Source organism: Urocitellus parryii, assembly GCF_045843805.1.
Source record: "Urocitellus parryii isolate mUroPar1 chromosome 14 unlocalized genomic scaffold, mUroPar1.hap1 SUPER_14_unloc_1, whole genome shotgun sequence".
NCBI lineage: Eukaryota > Metazoa > Chordata > Mammalia > Rodentia > Sciuridae > Urocitellus > Urocitellus parryii.
In genome coordinates this window covers 137,969-159,435 of record NW_027551778.1, presented here as the reverse complement: position 1 = coordinate 159,435, position 21,467 = coordinate 137,969, and the positions used below count along the sequence as shown (strand labels likewise).

Sequence of the window (21,467 nt, the reverse complement as noted above, 5' to 3'; positions counted from 1 at the left end):
CAGCAGACCAAACACCCCTGCCCAACATCCATCACAATGTTAAACAATCGTCCCGACAACCTCCTCGCCTTGGAGCTTAATTCAAGCCACCTGGGGTGCTGGGCGCTGCCAGAGTTAAATGCTCCTGGACATCCTGACCCTTCTCTCCTTGCTAGGCAACAGTTGTCATGGTAACTCTCAGGCCTGGTTTAAAGTAGATTCACTCTAAATATTGAGAGTTAAATCCATTGGAGTCTGGTTATTCTCAAATGTGAAGAAGGTCAAAGGTTACCCACTTTCTTGTTTGTGGAATCTTCAGGCTGGAAAGAAACATCGCAGTGCAGTATGCTCATGTGGGAGATTTTTTTTTTTTTTTTTTAAAGGGAGAACCATAAACTTTAAGCAACTTGCCCAAGGTCACAGAGCTAGCCTGTGGAAGGGCAAAGAAATAAGGCTGAGGTTCTAGCTCTCCATCCTGCAGATTCTGCACCACATCTGTGGCTGCCCCCCATCCCCACCCCATCCACATCCACATCCATGCCCAGGTTTCCCTCCTGCTGTGGATCACAGCACACAGCACGCCTGAGCCTGGAAGTCCCCTACGTGCATGATGCTTCCCTGAAGGTCAAGACCCAGTGAGGTCAACAAGTGGCCCCAGAAACCCAGTCCCCAGCCAAGTTCAAGAAGACCTGGAAACACCACGTGGTTTGACTTCCCCACCAAACCCCTGAGCCCCCAGGCTCCTGTAAACCGGAGTCCTGGAGACACCTTAAGGTGGATTCCTCCCGCCTCCCAGTGAATCTCTCCAATCCCTGGAAATTGTGAAACAGAAAAGCCCCCTTAGGTGTGAAGTGTCCCCCTACTTTCACATCGACCCTGGACTCACGGCTCAGGTGCACCCTGACTGGCCAGCAGCCTCACGGGGCTCAACCAACGCTCACCACATCCCCAACTCCCAGCCTGGCTAGAGAGCAAGGGTCCCTGAGACCAGCAAGCTGTAGGCAGCTGCCACCCAAAAACAGGCCCATAGCAGGGCTCACATTCTCTACCAACCACGACTGCAGGGGGTTAGGCCCTCCAGTGAGCACAGGCTGCTGCCCAAAGCCCGCTCTCCTTGCTCAGGGCCAGGCACCAGCAAAAAGCACAACTGGGATCCAGAGGCAGTACCCAGAGTTTCCCCAGGGCCTTGCCAATGCCTGGACGGAAGTGCAGCCATCAGCAGCAGGTGTCAGGGCAGCGCCACCTACCGTGGTCCTTCACCAGCGCCTCCATCTCCTCCTGGATGCCCTTATGCCACTCGGTGATGTCCACGTGCAGAGAGTAGTCACAGCAGGACTTGCTGTCGGCCCATTCCCTCCACTGGTCGAAGGCGGCCAGCAGGCTCGTCCCAGGCTCGGGAACAACGTGGTCAACTAGGAGAGAAGAGACACGCGTCGTCATCTTCAAGAAACTCACAGGCCACGGCTGGCAGGTGTTTTCCCACTTGGCCCCTGAACAGGGCTTCTTGGGTTCCCAACCGAGACAGCGATGCCTTCGTCAGCCCCTAAGAATGCTCTGAAGCCAGCTGAGTACTCAGGAGGGACGAAGGAGAAACCTGTCCTTGGATGCTCCGGGGAAACCACACGTGAACTGCCCGGATCTGATTTCCCAACTCCAAGTCCCTAACCCCGGGGGCACGCTTCATGGACAATGTGTCCTTATGAACAATGGCAGTGTCAAATGACCGGCCAGAGGAGCCAGAACTTCTTTGTGCTGATAGGTGCCATGAGACACCCCCACCAGACAGCTAGGCACTGGGGGGACTGGAGCGCAGCCACACACTCGGGCCTTTCCACTCTCCCGTGGCCGCTCATGTTTCTGCAGCATAATACCAGTCTGTAATTTAAGGGAAATCTTTCATCTTAAGAGTTCAAAGCATTCTAAAACGGTGGCTGCTGTGATATTATTATGGAGGTAGGCTGACCCGGAGGACAAAGGACCATGGCTCAGGCTACCTGGGGTCTGTTTCCTGGCTCCCCCTTCAAGGTACCCTTGGGTAAACTACTTAATCTCCATGGTCAGAAATGTCTTGCTGGTTTAAAATGGGGGACAATATTACCCAGCACAGACATTTATTATGGGTATTAAATGAGAGGCGTAGCTATCACCCTTATCGAGCTCCCTGATTTAAACCCTCCAACAGTGTCCCATTGCACGTCATATAAAGGTTAGAATCCCAGCCAACCTCCACACATGATCCTAGATCAGCCCCACCTTGCATTCTGCTCTCCAGCGCCAAAGGCTGTTTTGGGGGTGCTGCACCCCCAGCCCGTCCTCCCACCACAGGGCCCTTGCAGGTGCCATTGTCTCTCCTAGGCCTAGGGGAGCTCTCACCCAGCCACTGTGATGACAGGCTTTCTAGACTACTGTCACCCAGCTTTACAGGAAGCACCTCAGAAATACAAAGCAAAAGGATTTGTCCAAGGTTGAATCAAACTTGGGCAACAAGAAAGATGAAGCCCAGGATTCCAGATGCCTAAAGCAATGAGGCATTCTTCCTAAATAAAATATTAGATGTTCTGCACCCAGGTAAACAGTTCTGAGCTAAGAAAATGCCAGCCTTGGCAACACGGTGAGCTCAGATTTCTGAAATGAATCAAACTTGCAGATGCTGCTAAACTGGGATCCCCTGAGCTTGCCTTTATATATGTCAGGGATATGGTCATCGGACATATTGACTACCCTGATCAGATCATTACAAATTGTATATATGCACTGAATGTCACACTGCACCATATGAAAGTACATGCAGTTACTATGTGTCAATTAAAAAATTTAAAAATATGGCACACTGTGGTAAATTTCTTTGGATAGAATCCACTTTTCCATAAATATTTGCAAGCATTAGTATAAAATATATGCATGTCTATATAATCGATCAGTCCTGATATCTGTAATACTCTAACATTATCTAAAAAAGTAAAATCGATGCACATTTTAAATGCAATTCTGTTCCGTTGGTAAAATGTTACCAGAAATTATGACAAAACAATTCTAATTCTTCTTCTTAAATTGTGCCCCTGACTCCCTCCTCACAAAAAAAGAAAAAGAAAAAAAAAAAAAACAGAAAAACCTCAGTAACAATCAGTTTGGACAGTCTCCACGGCCACTCCCCTGCTTCACCTCTCGCCCTCCTCCAAACCTCCCTCCTAAGCAGCCAAGTGAGTTTTCTAAAACCTTTACTCAGCTGCTGCCAGTCGCCGGCTGAAATCCTTCAGGGGCCAGCCTCCATCTACAGAGTCAAATTCAGACTCCTTCCCCAGGTCCCGTGGGTCTGGGCCCAGCTGACATCCCCAATGCACTCTGTCCCCTACCTGCTCACGGCCATGGCCACCCTGACAGCTTGTCACTTCTTTGGGCCGCCCAGCACCTGCCCATCCCAGATGCCCCCTCTCTGGAAATCTACTGTCCTTGTTCCTCATCCTTCTCATCAGGTCTGTCACCATCCCATGGGGACACCACGATTTGAAATAGTTTCCATACAGGCATCACTAATAATGTGCTGTCTGACCACGCCCCCACTAGGACAAATTCCTCAGAGCAGGGACTGAGGGTTGGGACACAGGAAGAGCTCAATAAATGAACTAAGTAAGTAAAAGAATGTCGCCTCTCAGCTCTCACGTTCCGCCACACAGGATCAGGTGAAGCAGCCAGAGTTAGAGTCACCCCTTGGTATTGCGAGGCAAAGTCTTGCCCATGCCAAAATCCACAGACACTCAGGTCCCTTATGTAAAATGGCATAGCATTTGCATATGACCCATTCAAAACCTTGAGTGTCCCCTCCCTCCCTCCCTCCCTCCCTTCCTTCCTCCCTCCCTCCCTCCCTCCCTTCCTTCTTTCCTCCCTTCCTTTTGCTTTATTGTGCTCAGGATCAAATCCAGGGCCCCTAAGCAGGCCCCCTACCACTAGCTAAATCCCACATACTTTATATCATCTCTAGATTATTCATAATACCTAGAGGGATGCCTGCATGAATTTTTAGTATACCGATTTTAAGTCCTTTAGTTATAAACCAATGAGTGGGACAGCTGGGTCAAATGGTGCTTCCGATCCCAGTTTTCCGAGGAATTTTCATACTGCTTTTCAGACTGGCTGCATCAATTTGCAGTGCCACCAGCAATGTATACGTGTACCTTTTCCCCCCCACATCCTCGCCAACATTTACTGTTGCTTATATTCTTGATGATTGCCATTCTGATTGAAGTGAGATGAAATCTTAGAGTAGTTTTGATTTGCATCTCTCTCATTACTAGTGAAGTTGAACATTTTTTCATATATTTATTGACTGATTGTATTGCTTCTTCTGTGAAGTGTCTGTTCAATACCTTGCCCTTTACATTAAAATATATATATATTGTTTATTGCTGGCAAAAATAGAGTATCATTGAATAGTTCCAAAGTTTAGAGACTTCTAAAAAAGTGGCTTTTATAGACTTTCATGAGTTGAAAACTAGTTGTATTTCTAATAGGGTGGAGCTCAGTAATCACTATGTTGCCATCAAGAAAGCCCGGCAGATGTTTGCCCAGTGGAATGAAAGAAAAAAAAAAAAAAAAAAAACCAGAATTGAGAACATCATCCAGGCAAATCAGTAGGCAACTGATTCTAGTTCGAGGCAGACAATTAATCTGTTGACGAATCTACTTTCACAGTTTGTACATAACATTTATGGACTATTATTTTAAATTCTATTTTAAAAATATTTATTATTTAGCCTTTAGTGGACACAACATCTTTATTTTATTTTATTTTTTTTTTTATGTAGTGCTGAGGATCAAACCCCATGCCTCACGCATGCTAGGTGAACGAGCTACTACTTGAGCCATAGACCCAACACTCTCTTAAAGAAATTCTTATTTCCACCTTGCTTCTTTATGATAATGAGAATTCAAATTTATGGGTAATATATCATTCACTGAACAACTTCTCAGTCCAAATCAATCCTTCTACTACTGTATTGTCACTGGAGTGTTATGTTAATCTTCCTACAAACGTGTGCGGAACATTTCATTGATTATGCCAATTCTTAAAGATACAAATGTGCCGAGCCCTAATATCCAGAGTACACAAAGAACTCAAAAAGTAAACATTAAGAAAACAAACAACCCAATCAACAAATGGGCCAAGGACCTGAACAGACACTTCTCAGAGAAGGATACACAATTAATCAAAAAATACACGGAAAAAAATGCTCACCATCTCTAGCAATCAGAGAAATGCAAATTAAAACCACTCTAAGATACCAAATCAGTCCAGTAAGAATGGCAGCCATTAGGAAGTCAAACAACAACAAGTGCTGGCAAGGATGTGGGGGGAAAAGGTACACTTGTACATTGCTGGTGCGACTGCAAATTGGTGCAGCCAATTTGGAAAGCATTATGGAGGTTCCTGGGAAAGCTGGGAATGGAACCACCATTCGACCCAGCTATTCCCCTTCTCGGACTATTCCCAAAGACCTAAAAAGAGCATGCTATAGGGATACAGCTACATCAAGGTTCACAGCAGCACAATTCACAATAGCTAGAATGTGGAACCAACCTAGATGCCAGTCAATAGATGAATGGATAAGAAAATGTGGCATTTGTACACAATGGAATATTACTCAGCACTAAAAAATAACAAAACCATGGCATTTGCAGGGAAATGGATGGCATTAGAGGAGATTATGCTAAGTGAAGTTAGCCAATCCCTAGGAAAGAAATGCTGAATGTCTTCTTTCATATAAGGAGGGGGACTCAAAACAGAGCAGGCTGGAAGAGCATGAAAAGAAGACTACCAATTAGAAGGGACAAGAGGTGGGAGGGAATGGGAGAGAGAAGGGGAATTTCATGGAAATGGAAGGATACCCTCATTGTTACACACAATTACATAGAAGAGGATGTGAGGGGAAAGGGGGGAAAAAAGGAGAGAAATGAATTACAGTAGCTGGGGTAGAGAGAGATTATGGGAGGGGAGGGGACAGAAGGGGGGATAGGGAGGGAATAGGAAAGGCAGCAGAATATAACAGACACTAGTATGGCAGTATGTATAAACCTGCACGTACAGCCAATGTGATCCTGCAAACTGTACACGTGGTAAAAATAAGAATTCATACCCCACTTGAATCAAATGTATGAAATATGATATGTCAAGATCATTGTAATTTTTTCTTAAGCAACCAATAAAAATTTAAAAAAAGAAACGAGACAAGGCCCATATTAAAGAGATTTAAAAATTCTACTGAAATCTATAAGAAAATGTTTGAATGAATCATGAGGTATTAAAAGAAGTACAAACTTAATATCTTGCATAGAATTTATCACCCTATGTTTATAGACTCAAAAAGCTTTCCTTACTTTAACCTTCAACTGTGTTTTAACAAAGCCACATTATTCAGGGCTCTCTACTTCTGGCTTTATTCTTTCTTACTTAGTCTTTTCCCCCATATGAGATCCTCACCATCACAGTCGTCAATGGCTGACCTTGCATTATATTTCAAGGATCACTCCATGTAACATCTTCTCCATTGACTGACTGTATTCAATTGCACTTCATAGCAGGAAATGTATATAACACAGCTTTATGTTGTTCACAATATCTACCACAATACCTTGTACTTTTTGGGCACTGAATATATGTATAAGGATACACTTATGATTACTGGATCCTTTTTGTCACGTGTGCTCGCGAATGAGCCAGGGTTTTCCCTCCATATCCCCCATAGTTTCCAGGAATATTCCAAACATATTGAGAAGAAGAGAAATGCTTTTATTTGGACGGTCAGTTTCGAATACACTAGGTAGGTATCTCTCTCAGATAGAAATACAAAATGACAAACAGCTGTGGTCAGAGTGAACCATGCTAGAAGACCGAATCTGAGTGATCAGAAATGCCTTTCAGCAGGAGGAGCAACAACCACTGGAACCAGATTCAAGCCAAATGGGATAGGTCTTACACTGAAAAAGGATCATTATTTGTGATTTAAAACAATAAACAAACACAGAACACCTAAAGAGAAGGAGGCACCCTGCTATAATTTGGATCTGGAATGTTGCCCAAAGGTCATGTGTTGAAAGCTTGGACCCCAATCCACCAGCATTCAGAACGGACTCTACAGAAAGGTGAATTGAATCCTGAGCTCTAACCTCGTCTGTGGATCAATCCACTGATGGGTTCATGATTGGACAGGACTATCGGGAGTTGGTCAAAACTGTGGGCGGTAGGGCCTAGTTGGAGGGTAGGCCACTGGAGTTGATTCCCTGGAAGGGTACATCATATTCCTCAGTCCTCTCTTCCCCTCACCATTTCCCTGATCTCCATGAGTTGAGAAGCTCTGTTTTGAAGCCAGGCTCTCTGCCATGGTAATCTGCCTCACTTCAGGCCACAGCAATGGAGCCTGAAATTGAACCAAAATAAATATTTACTCATTTAATTTTCTCAGGTATGTTGTCAAAGTGATGAAAAAGTCTTCTAACACACACACACACACACACACACACACACAGGAGGAATGGTCTAAAGGGAGAAAAGGACACTTGGTATTGTTGATGCCTTCTTCAACAGTAGACACAGCTGGGGTACAGCGTGGATTCTCACTTCAGCAGATGCTAAAAGGGGCTTAAATTTTTATTTTAGTCTTTTATGAGGAGACATTGACTAACACAGGCCTGACTTCTCTCTCAGATTTGGAGATGAATAAGAAGGACCAAGAAGATTTCCTTTTCTAGCACAGGACACAAATGCAGTCACTAGTTTCTGATAGCAATCTGAGTAATTATGTCTACTTGCTCTATCTTGAAGGCAAGAGACATTATGAGGTGATTCATATGATCCTCAGAATCTATTTAACCATTAATTTTCCAAAAATTCTTCCTTTTTTTTAAATTTTATTTCTGCCACCTTGGGGTTTTGTTTCCTGAACAGACATATAGAAAGAACAGCTCAAGGAAAAGAGTCTCCTGAATATGGGCTCTGGGAAGAGAGTAATGGGAGCAAACCCAAACCCCTTCTAAAGGGTAATAAGGAAAATGATCCTAAAGGAAACAAAAAGGCAAATATGAACAAAGTGGCAGCAGGCTCCATTTGTTGGCCACTTTCTCTGCACCAGCCATCAGGTGAGAACTACACACACTATGTTCTCATTTACTGTTCAACTCATGCTTGTGAGAGAGGTTTCATAAATGCATTCTGTCAGTTTAGCTCCAAAATTGCTTTGGTCCCAACTGGTCTGTCTGTTACAGCCCACGTGCTTCCTCTCTTTGCTTTGTCCCCAACTCTACAAAACTGCCTCCTCATTAACTTGTTGGAATTTAAACACCTTGGAAAGCAGGGCCTTATCTTAACTCCTTCTGATCCTTAGAGGTATGGGAATTACATTTAGGATTGTTACTCCATAGTAGAAAATTTCTCAACTTTCTATTTCGCTCTGTACTCTTGAAACCTGGATTATATTTGGCACTGATAAACAACCATAGGTGAAGTGAACATCAACCTATTGGCTCTAAAACAAATTTTTCTTAAGTGAAATTTAAGCGGAATTTTTGAGCACTTAAATAAACTTCAATCAGAATCAACAAGGACCAAATAATATTAAAATGAACTCGAAAATGTATAGATTAACAGCAAAAGTTTACTTTTGGAAAGGGTAAAGATGGTTCTTTAGTGAAATTTAATCCGTATTATAATTTGAATTCTGAGACTGATTAAGACTCTGTGATGGTTAATTTTATATGTTAACTCGTCTGGGCTACGATGCCCAGATACTTGGCCAACTTTTATTCTGGGTGTGTCTGTGCTGGTGTTATGGGGTGAGATTTACTTTTGAATCGGGGACTTTTAGTTAAATAGATTCCATTCTCTAATGTGGAGCGAGACCTCACCTCGTCAACTGAATGCAACTGAATGGGACAAAAAGCCCACCTCTCCCAGACAAGAGGGAACTGTCCAGTGAACTACCTTTGGATTTCATCTACAACATTGATTCTTCCTGGCTCCACAGCACACTGCCTTGGGACTCAAACTGGGACACTTTCCTGGATCTCTAGCTCCTCCCAGCCAACCCTGCCCAATCCTGTGAGCCAATAGCTGACAGGCAAGTGCAGGGAAGAAGCAGAGGCCCTGCAGGGGGTGAGTGTGCTACTGGATGCCAGTCCCTGGTCAAAGCGCAGGACAGGCTTCTGAGTTTACAGGCAGGAAGGGATGATTAGTGTTGGTGGAGCCCCAGGAACCCCGCGCTCTGAGGAATTCTGAGCGCTTGGGTCATAATCGACCCCGGCAACGCCGGAGGACGTTCGGGGCAGAGAAGTGGATGGTGATGGACGCGCTTCTCAGAGCTGGTCCGATGGATCGCTGAAGTGGCCACGATGTGGTCCTGGTTTGGAGGCCTGGGCTCAGGCTTGGGCCACTTCTTGGGTCAGGTGGGGAGCAGCTTGGCTTTCCTCACCGGCCAGAGCTCCACCTTCAACAGGGAAATGCTTCTGGATGACTTAGGAGACCCAGAAGCAGCTTTACATCATTGTTGGAGAAAGGAAACGGAAACTACTGATTCCACACTAAGATGTGAGAATGAAGGACCGAAAAAGTGCTGTACTGACCTGGAAGAAAAGCATGAAGCATCAGAGCTACAAATAAACCATCAGTCTGTAAGTTCCCAGAATCAACTGCCACAGAAAGAGGTAGAGATCAGCCATCCTAAAGCAGGACAGATTGTACTGCAAGATCAAATGTTCCAACTACAGGCAGCTGCTCAATCAGTACGCTCGGGAGCTTGTGGTGTACCAACAACAACTGCACCGGCTCCGTTCGGTTCCCTGGTCGGTAGTCATTTTTCAGCCTTTCGTGATGATGACACGGACTTTAGTGACATAATTTTATCACAACAAGAAACAAACGGATTACCAACTGAAGTTGCAAAACATGAATCTGAAGTTGGCCACTCGAGGCAGATTGCTGAGGCTCAGGGAACGCACCATTCTGACTCAAGTGAAATCTGCAAAGTACTAAATACTATCAAGACTCTTCAACCAAACCAAAGTCCAGACATATATGATCATCAGCATGAAATTTCAGTTTGGGAGCAGAGTTCTACTGTGGCAGAAAAGGGAAGAACCCTTCCTCAGCATTCAGCAGTGGAAGAAGTGTTCAGGCTTCAACGAGCCCTGGCTGATGCGGAGAAGGAAATCGTGAGACTAAATGGTTTAAACCAGGATAACCGTCTTGCTGAAGACAATCTGAAACTTAAAATGCATGTTGAAGCTCTAGAAAAAGAGAAGTCATCATTGAGTCAAGAAAAAGAGGAACTTCAGATGTCACTGTCAAAACTGAGCCGTGACTATCAAGTCATGAAAAACAGAGCTTCAACGGACATGAATTTGAATGTACAATTACTAGACTTAAAACTTCACTTGAAGGCAAAGGAGGAAGAACTGAATCAGACTATCAATGAAAAGAAAATGCTGATGGCTGAGTTAGAAGAACTGGATCATCGGAATCGGGAAGCTACAGAGCACATGATTTTGATACAAGATGAGCTATCAAAACAACAAAATGAAGGAGACCTTGTCATCAAGAAGTTGGAACAAGATCTAGATGATGAAAAAGAGAGAGTTCATCAACTTGAGGATGAGCAAATGAACATATCCCAAGAGCTGCATGTGCAGAAGGAGAAGTTAACTGAGAATGCACGGAGCCTCAGTGATTTGCATTTAACCAAGCAGAAGCTTGAAGGAAAAGTAGAAGATTTAGTAGATCAGCTAAATCAGTCACAAAAAAATAGTTCAAACATCCAGCAGGAAAACCTTGGGCTTAAGGATCACATTAGACAACTTGAAGAGGAGCTGTCTGGGTTTAAGAGTAAGTATCGAACCTCTCTGAATGAAGACTCTAACAGTCATTGTAAGGATGACATGCCTAAAGAACGAGAAGCTGAAGCTAGCAACCTAAGTCAAAATCTTTCTGAAGAGGAACAGCTCAACGAAAACTTAACGAAAGTTGCTGTTGAACTCAAGACGGAAAATGAAATGTTGATTTTAGCACGTGACGATGTAAGGCGTAAGTTGGAAGAATCTATTGCTGCTTACAATCAAATCTCTCAAGAAAAAGACACTATCACGGAGACTCTCAAAAGAGACAAAGAAGAGACTGAAGCCAAACTGCACCAGGCAGAAAAAAGACTGTTGGAAGAAGCAAATAATCACAGGCAGACTATTCAGGAACTCTCCAATGCACATGATTGGAATACCTCGGCCTTAAAGCTGAAACACGAATGTGCAGTTCAACTCAATCAAGAGAAGGACTTTGAAATAGCAGGACTCAAAAAGAATATTGAGCAAATGACTGCTGATGAAAAAGAAACTGAGGAAATTTTGGCATCTTATATAGAAGAAGAGGAGCGATTGACACAAGTCATAAATGAGAAAGAAGTTTTTATTGAAAAACTCGAAGAAAAAATTTCACAACTACAAAAGGATTTACATAAGTGTTCTCAGGCCTTAAGAGAAAATGAAACTTTAAGGCAATCCGTTGAAAGAAAGGACAAAAGTCTTACCTACATGAGAGCAGAAAACAACTATCTGCGAGTAGAACTGGAAATACTTACGGAACAGCACAATCAAGCTGCACCAGTGGCTGAGCCTGAAGCTCTTGATGCTATCACAGAACTAGAATTGGAGGTATCTCAACTGAACATAGTCAAAAATCATCTGGAAGATGAAATTCAAGACCATCTGAATATAATTGAAAATCAAAACCAGCATAAAATGCAACTACTTCAGTCTTTACAGGAGCAGAAGGAGGAAATGCATGAATTTAAGTACAAGTATGAGCAGATGAATGCTGCGCATAGCCAGTTAATTTTAGAAAGAGAGGAGGAAATTAAGAACTTGCAGAAAACTATTGAAGAACTAAAAGCCCAGTTGCCTGGAGAGAGAGGAGACGCTCAAACACTGAATTCTGATATTTTTCAAGAGACCAAAGTAAAAATCCTAAGAGAAAACGAGGTTCAACACTTCCAAGAAGAAGAGAAAGCTCTGCATTCTGCTGAACTAGCCAAAGAAAAACAGTCAATAGCTGAATGGAAGAACAAGGCCGAAAAGCTAGAAGGAGAAGTAACATCACTGCAGGAACGTTTGGATCAAGCGAATGCTCTGTGGGATTCTGCTTCCAGGCTGAGAGAAGACTTAGATCTCAAGGAAGAGCAGATGGCAGAACTGAAAAAACAAAACGAGCTCCGAAAAGAAATGCTGGACCACGCACAACAGAAATTGTCGACTTTGGTCAACAGCGCAGAAGGAAAAGTGGACAAAGTCCTCATGCGAAACCTTCTAATCGCTCATTTCCAGATAACAAAAGGCAAACGTCGTCGTGAAGTATTGCAGTTGATGGGGAGCATCCTGGACGTTCCAAAGGACGAAATGGAGCACTTGTTGAATAAAGATTATGGTGGTGTCAGAAAGTGGATGAGGAGTTGCCTTGGAGGGGCTTCAACAAGTGTCCCCAGCACACCTCCGAAACCAAATCAACAACCCCAACCCGTGCTTCAGAGTTCTTTTTCAGAACCCCTTTACCAGGAAATGTTAAAGATGGAGCCAAATTAAGAGCTGGCAGAAGCACCAACGGGAATCCACTCTTGGTCCCACGTTCTGCAGCGGTGCCTCTTAGTAACCTCGCTGGAGTTGGACTTGGTGGACCTGGGCGTCCTCTTTTCACACCCATTGCAGATTTCATGCCCACCTTTACACCGTCGCCAGTGTCCCTGCACAACAGGGCCAGAGCTGTACTCCAGGATCTTCTAAATATTTAGCATTATTCTAAAGAAGCCATAACCCTTTTTGATGTTTTACAGCATGGCCTTTTGAAAAAGCACGCATGTGCTTGTAGACAAAAAGAGAAAGCAAAACAGCTGGTATATGTAAGTGTATAGCTACTAGGTATTTTATTTCATTTCTTTAGTTGTTGTTGTTGTTGTGATTTTTTGCTATAGTACTTTTTAAAAAATTTGTTTTGTTTTTTGTAGCACTTTTTGTTTATAGAATTTTGTTCCAATGTAGCAGATAATCATCACCAGTTATCAATTCTGATGTACTTTTGTGAGCCACTGTACAGAGCAGCCTTCTTGAACCACTAGTTCCAACCTCACTTAATGGCATTAAGATAAAAACGATACATGCAATCACAGGAAACGAGAGAAATCCAACCCATAAGAAGGATGTCTCAGATTTAGAGTACATGAAAACCAAATATAATGTTGCAAAACGTTGAGAATATTTAGTTTATCCAAGATAACATTGTACAACTACCAAGCGAAAATTCCAATGGGGAGGACCTAAACAGGAAGCTTAGTGGATAAATTCTAAGATGCTTTGAATCCAAATTCTATGACCCCTATCCATTTTGCTGATTTCCATTTCTCTACGAAAGTCACTTCACATTAATTCAGTTTTCCAGATGATAAATATGTCCAGAAGGAAGAGTATTTTTATGAGGCAACCCCGAAGTGGGATCACATGATCCATTGCCAATGGAAAAGTTAATTAGTAAGAATGTATCATTAAATATCTGGACTGCTTATCTACCTACTATTGGGGGCTCTACAATCGTTCTTATAAACACATTTTATAAAACATTTGATCAAAACAAGTTGGGGAGAGAAATAAGCTGACAACAGTTTTTGGAAGATGAAAAGCTTTACAACAGGAGTAGTTATAACCTTTTGATAAATTAAGGTAAAAGATGAATCAAAAGTTTCTAGCTTAAGTAGGTGAAATCCGAGAAGCGAAAAAGCAGATTGCATAGCACATACTTCTCTGACACCCGTAGTTTCTAAAACCATTCAGAACGTTTTTATTAAAATTAATTTAAACAAAATTTAATATGTTTTTAAATATAAATTATACTATCATTTAATATAAATTAATCTAATTTAAATCAATCTAATTTAAATTAATTTTATTAGTAGTATTATTTAAATTTCTTTTATTAATACGATGGTTTGATTTAAATTTATTTTATTAATTGATATTGTTTATTAACTTATGTTAAATTATAGTATGATTTATATTTAAAAATTCATTAAATTTTATTTAAATTAATACAATTTAACAAAGTAAATTTAACATAATATAGATTGAATTATTTAATATTGACTATATAATTTAATATAAATGTCAATAAAGTTAATTTTAATAAAAATGCTCTTAGTTGTTTTGGAAATTACAGGTGGCAGTGAAGTATTAGCAATGTTATCTTCTTTTTTCTCCTCTTTGATTTTACCTAACTTAAGCTAGAACCTTTTGGTTTATCTTTTGCTTTACTTTACAAAAATAAAAAAAAGGAAGAAAAACACCTAGTAGCTACACACATATCAGCTTTTCCTTTCTTATTTCTAAATTTCACCTTAACATTTACATTATTTTACCAAAATTAAGATGCCATCAGTTGTTAGGCATGAACAAAATCACTGAAACAACAACTGGAGGACGCATCCCAAAGGCACATTGGCCAAGTATTCAAAACATATAAATGTCTGAGAACCGATGAGCTCTGATAGTAAAGTTTCCCACCTATGAAAAGTTTCCCAATGCTATGGAAAATGATGACATTTCTCTTTTTGTGTTTTTTAAGCTGAGAACCAACCTAAGGTATGTTATCAGAAATTGTATGTAACTCAAGTCTTTAAATTTCTTATTTTTCCTGTACTGCAGACAAAGAGGCTCACAATTCCTTGAGCTCTACTAGCATTTTAGTGACAGGAAAAAATTCAATGATGCATAGTTGTTTATTTGCATTCAATGTCTATCAATCTTACATACTTTGGGAAGGGTCACAAGCCACGGCCCTTATGCCTCCTGCTCTATTTCAAAGCCTCCAGCATCAGTTGCAACAATTCTAGGAAACACTGGGAATACTCTATGGTACAAAATGCACAATTACTTTTATTTGAAAGCATCTCTAAGACATGAGTCATTAGGTGACTTTCTTGTTCTAAGTAAATTTACTGAATTATTATTAAGTGATAACACGGTAAGCCAAAATGAAAAATGAAAGCATATGCTTCAAATCAGAGCAAGGAAGAAATAAGAAGGTATGATGTGTGGTAAAAATACACGAACATGCAAATATTATCCAGCCTTCTTACGTCAAATGTCCTCTCTTTTATTTATTTATTTTTTGGAGGTTACATTCTTGCATGATATGCATGGAACAACTTTTGGGGGGATACGATCAGAAATTCAGCACTAAAATCTGCCTTCCTGTAACATCACACGGCTTACTCCCGAGAAGAATATCAAAGTATATATTTGGCTTCGACTTGCCAAATTACTTGGAATCTTATTCCAGTAGACTTCACACGGTTGGGAAAAGCAGAGTTCAGATTTGTCATGAGAGATTTTTATATATTCTGCTCACTCCATTGTGTCTAGGTGAGCCTTTGGGTTTCAATGCCTGGAAACACACTTCTTATATTTCAGAATTGAAGAGCTCTTGGAAACGGCGACCTCACTGCATTCTTGAGAAAAATATGTTATACAGGTACTCAGAAAATTACAAAGATTAATCTAGATCCAAGGTTTTTTTAAGACAAGGGGTTTAATGGAGAACACAGCAAGATAGCCTTAGAAATTTCATACTCCCTGCATTCTTAGGAAAAGCTGCTATATTGTAAAGAATAACACCAAACAGAAAAGTTCCTAAGAAAATATTGTGCTTTCAGTTTCCTTGTCTCATAAATTTTATTAAAGTTTCATTAAAGACCCTGTATTTGCTAGCCTTTTTATTAAATACTTTTTTGAGATATTCTATTAATGTCTATGACTGGATTTTACTTGGTCTCACATGAATGTCGCTCCCTGTGACAAAGGGTACATGGGAGGCAGGCAGGATCAGCCTGTCCTCTCCGAGGCACCAGCTGTCCGAACCAGGCTCTGACAGAGGTAGTGAAGGGCACTAGCGTCTCCTGGACTGAGCGAGAGGGTAAGTATCTGAGTGATATTAATTGTGTATAAATGCCACATTTTTTTTTTTTTATGCATTTATCTACTAAGTTGTTTCCACAATTTAGCTAATGTGAATTTTGCTGCTATAAACATTGATGCGGCTGTGTCCCTGTAGTATGCAGTTTTTAAGTCCTTTGGGTATAGACCAAAAAGAGGGATAGCTAGGTCAAATGGTGGTTCTATTCCCAAATTTCCAAGGAATTGCCGGCAAACTGCTTTCCATATTGGCTGCACCAATCTACAGTCCCACCGACAGTGTAGGAGTGTACATTTTTCCTGAAATCCTCACCAACACTTACTGTTGTTGTCTTCATCATAGCTGCCATTTTCAAAAATCGCTGACATTCTAACTGGAGGGAGGTGCAATTAAACCCCTATCTCTCACCATGCACAAAACTCCACTCAAATGAATCAAGGACCTAGGAATAAAACCAGAGACCTTGCATGTAACAGAAGAAAAAGCAGGCCCTAATTCCAATCATATGGGATTAGTCCCAAAATTCCTTAATGAGACTCCTATAGCACAAGAATTAAAACCAAGTATCAATAAATGAGATAGATTCAAACTAAAAAAGTTTCTTCTCCACAAAACAAACAATCTGGGAGGTGAATAGGGATCCTACATCTTGGGAGAAAAGTTTTGCCCCATCACACATCAGATAGAGCACTAATCTCTAGGGTATAGAAAGAACTCACAAATCTAAATACACACACACACACACACACACACACACACACACACACACACAAATAAATAAATAAATAAATGAATGAACAAACGAACGAATAAATAAATAAATAAAATAAAATAAAATAACCCATTCAATAAATGGGCCACGGACCTGAACAGACACTTCTCCCAAGATGATATAAAATTAATCAACAAATTTATGCAAATATGCTCATCATCACTAGCACTTAGAGAAGTGAAAATCAAAACTACACTAAGATTTGAGGTTCAATCTTAAAGGCTGAAAGTGAGCATGTTTCACCTCTCTTTCTCCTTCTACCACCAAATCCTCATAGAAGTTAGAAAAGGACATTTGAAATGCTCAGTGATCCAAAATAAGAATGAGAATTTCAAGGACTGAACACAAAAATAGATTATGAAAGAGTAGATCAAGTTGAAAAGACAAAAGCAAACATAGAACGTGCAAGGAAACAGTTCACTTGCAGAAGCTGAGAGGTAACAGGCTGCTTCATGCTTTCAGTATTACATACCAGGGATCACAGAGCACAGGACAACAATAAGATAGTTATCTGGGGTACCACACCGTGGGGTACATAGAGCAAAAACATGGGAAACCCTGCAGAATAAAAGGCATCAACTGAACATCCCTCTCTCAGAACCCAAACAAGGAACCACCAACAAGCAGGGGGGAGGGATAGAGAAGAGCTGTGTAATGCACTTAAGAAGCCTGACTGAGGAGCTATACCAAGAAGTTGTACCATGCACACAAAACTACATATCATGTTCAAACACACAGGCTACAGCCACCAAAATTTACCATGCCCTAGACCACAATGAAAACGCCAGCCAATTCCGTAAAGGTGTTATCACACAGGCTGCAATTCCTTGTGCATCTAAAATTAGAAGAATTTTGACTCCTCAAAAAAAAAAAAAAAAAAAAAAATTCCATATACAATGAAATTAGGGCCATAGAAACAATTCCAAATAATTGTTAGATTAAAGCAAAAATCAAGATGGAATTAAATTAAAATACTATAATGGCAGAAGCAACAGGGATTTTAGATATATGTATTTGAAAAGAGATTGAAATCAAACGGCATATGCTTTTAACATAAAAACATAAGAAAATACCTGGATACTGGATAAAATAATGTAAATGTTAAGGCAAAATTTAGAAAAAAACAAAGGAAAAGCTGATGTGTGTAGCTACTGGGTGTTTTGTCTTCCCATTTTTATCTTGGTAAATTAAGATAAAAGATAAACAAAAGTTTCTAGCTTAAGTTAGGCAAAATGAGAGAGCAGACAAAAGTAGAATATATAGCTAATATTTCTCTGATACCTGTAGTTTCTAAAACCACTAAGTGGATTTTTATTAAAATTAATCTTATTAATATTTTTATTATATAGTTCATATTAAATGATTTAATCTATATTAAATGTTATTTAAATTGACTTTGTTAAATTGTATTAATTTAAATGAAATTTAATGAATTTTTAGTATACCGATTTTAAGTCCTTTAGTTATAAACCAATGAGTGGGACAGCTGGGTCAAATGGTGCTTCCGATCCCAGTTTTCCGAGGAATTTTCATACTGCTTTTCAGACTGGCTGCATCAATTTGCAGTGCCACCAGCAATGTATACGTGTACCTTTTCCCCCCCACATCCTCGCCAACATTTACTGTTGCTTATATTCTTGATGATTGCCATTCTGATTGAAGTGAGATGAAATCTTAGAGTAGTTTTGATTTGCATCTCTCTCATTACTAGTGAAGTTGAACATTTTTTCATATATTTATTGACTGATTGTATTGCTTCTTCTGTGAAGTGTCTGTTCAATACCTTGCCCTTTACATTAAAATATATATATATATATATTGTTTATTGCTGGCAAAAATAGAGTATCATTGAATAGTTCCAAAGTTTAGAGACTTCTAAAAAAGTGGCTTTTATAGACTTTCATGAGTTGAAAACTAGTTGTATTTCTAATAGGGTGGAGCTCAGTAATCACTATGTTGCCATCAAGAAAGCCCGGCAGATGTTTGCCCAGTGGAATGAAAGAAAAAAAAAAAAAAAAAAAACCAGAATTGAGAACATCATCCAGGCAAATCAGTAGGCAACTGATTCTAGTTCGAGGCAGACAATTAATCTGTTGACGAATCTACTTTCACAGTTTGTACATAACATTTATGGACTATTATTTTAAATTCTATTTTAAAAATATTTATTATTTAGCCTTTAGTGGACACAACATCTTTATTTTATTTTATTTTTTTTTTTATGTAGTGCTGAGGATCAAACCCCATGCCTCACGCATGCTAGGTGAACGAGCTACTACTTGAGCCATAGACCCAACACTCTCTTAAAGAAATTCTTATTTCCACCTTGCTTCTTTATGATAATGAGAATTCAAATTTATGGGTAATATATCATTCACTGAACAACTTCTCAGTCCAAATCAATCCTTCTACTACTGTATTGTCACTGGAGTGTTATGTTAATCTTCCTACAAACGTGTGCGGAACATTTCATTGATTATGCCAATTCTTAAAGATACAAATGTGCCGAGCCCTAATATCCAGAGTACACAAAGAACTCAAAAAGTAAACATTAAGAAAACAAACAACCCAATCAACAAATGGGCCAAGGACCTGAACAGACACTTCTCAGAGAAGGATACACAATTAATCAAAAAATACACGGAAAAAAATGCTCACCATCTCTAGCAATCAGAGAAATGCAAATTAAAACCACTCTAAGATACCAAATCAGTCCAGTAAGAATGGCAGCCATTAGGAAGTCAAACAACAACAAGTGCTGGCAAGGATGTGGGGGGAAAAGGTACACTTGTACATTGCTGGTGCGACTGCAAATTGGTGCAGCCAATTTGGAAAGCATTATGGAGGTTCCTGGGAAAGCTGGGAATGGAACCACCATTCGACCCAGCTATTCCCCTTCTCGGACTATTCCCAAAGACCTAAAAAGAGCATGCTATAGGGATACAGCTACATCAAGGTTCACAGCAGCACAATTCACAATAGCTAGAATGTGGAACCAACCTAGATGCCAGTCAATAGATGAATGGATAAGAAAATGTGGCATTTGTACACAATGGAATATTACTCAGCACTAAAAAATAACAAAACCATGGCATTTGCAGGGAAATGGATGGCATTAGAGGAGATTATGCTAAGTGAAGTTAGCCAATCCCTAGGAAAGAAATGCTGAATGTCTTCTTTCATATAAGGAGGGGGACTCAAAACAGAGCAGGCTGGAAGAGCATGAAAAGAAGACTACCAATTAGAAGGGACAAGAGGTGGGAGGGAATGGGAGAGAGAAGGGGAATTTCATGGAAATGGAAGGATACCCTCATTGTTACACACAATTACATAGAAGAGGATGTGAGGGGAAAGGGGGGAAAAAAGGAGAGAAATGAATTACAGTAGCTGGGGTAGAGAGAGATTATGGGAGGGGAGGGGACAGAAGGGGGGATAGGGAGGGAATAGGAAAGGCAGCAGAATATAACAGACACTAGTATGGCAGTATGTATAAACCTGCACGTACAGCCAATGTGATCCTGCAAACTGTACACGTGGTAAAAATAAGAATTCATACCCCACTTGAATCAAATGTATGAAATATGATATGTCAAGATCATTGTAATTTTTTCTTAAGCAACCAATAAAAATTTAAAAAAAGAAACGAGACAAGGCCCATATTAAAGAGATTTAAAAATTCTACTGAAATCTATAAGAAAATGTTTGAATGAATCATGAGGTATTAAAAGAAGTACAAACTTAATATCTTGCATAGAATTTATCACCCTATGTTTATAGACTCAAAAAGCTTTCCTTACTTTAACCTTCAACTGTGTTTTAACAAAGCCACATTATTCAGGGCTCTCTACTTCTGGCTTTATTCTTTCTTACTTAGTCTTTTCCCCCATATGAGATCCTCACCACCACAGTCGTCAATGGCTGACCTTGCATTATATTTCAAGGATCACTCCATGTAACATCTTCTCCATTGACTGACTGTATTCAATTGCACTTCATAGCAGGAAATGTATATAACACAGCTTTATGTTGTTCACAATATCTACCACAATACCTTGTACTTTTTGGGCACTGAATATATGTATAAGGATACACTTATGATTACTGGATCCTTTTTGTCACGTGTGCTCGCGAATGAGCCAGGGTTTTCCCTCCATATCCCCCATAGTTTCCAGGAATATTCCAAACATATTGAGAAGAAGAGAAATGCTTTTATTTGGACGGTCAGTTTCGAATACACTAGGTAGGTATCTCTCTCAGATAGAAATACAAAATGACAAACAGCTGTGGTCAGAGTGAACCATGCTAGAAGACCGAATCTGAGTGATCAGAAATGCCTTTCAGCAGGAGGAGCAACAACCACTGGAACCAGATTCAAGCCAAATGGGATAGGTCTTACACTGAAAAAGGATCATTATTTGTGATTTAAAACAATAAACAAACACAGAACACCTAAAGAGAAGGAGGCACCCTGCTATAATTTGGATCTGGAATGTTGCCCAAAGGTCATGTGTTGAAAGCTTGGACCCCAATCCACCAGCATTCAGAACGGACTCTACAGAAAGGTGAATTGAATCCTGAGCTCTAACCTCGTCTGTGGATCAATCCACTGATGGGTTCATGATTGGACAGGACTATCGGGAGTTGGTCAAAACTGTGGGCGGTAGGGCCTAGTTGGAGGGTAGGCCACTGGAGTTGATTCCCTGGAAGGGTACATCATATTCCTCAGTCCTC

At 40.5% G+C, this 21,467-nt stretch overlaps 1 protein-coding gene across 6 annotated transcripts in view; it reads right to left on the bottom strand.

Annotated features, from left to right (window-relative positions):
* Nucleotides 1–16,398, bottom strand: part of LOC144251495 (dihydropyrimidinase-related protein 2-like) — a 39,408-nt gene extending 23,010 nt beyond the window's left edge. For 5 of the 6 annotated variants that reach the window (XM_077794366.1, XM_077794369.1, XM_077794370.1 and 2 more), the window contains exons 1-2: nt 16,287–16,398; nt 1,227–1,391 (exon numbers count right to left, since the gene is read on the bottom strand). In XM_077794366.1, coding sequence (XP_077650492.1) covers nt 1,227–1,391; nt 16,287–16,332 — 211 coding nt within the window. In that variant the 5' untranslated portion in view covers nt 16,333–16,398. Of the gene's footprint in view, nt 1–1,226; nt 1,392–1,496; nt 1,548–16,286 lie in introns of those variants that run through there. The other variant, XM_077794371.1, reaches the window with a different exon arrangement.
* Nucleotides 16,399–21,467: the final 5,069 nt, after the last annotated feature.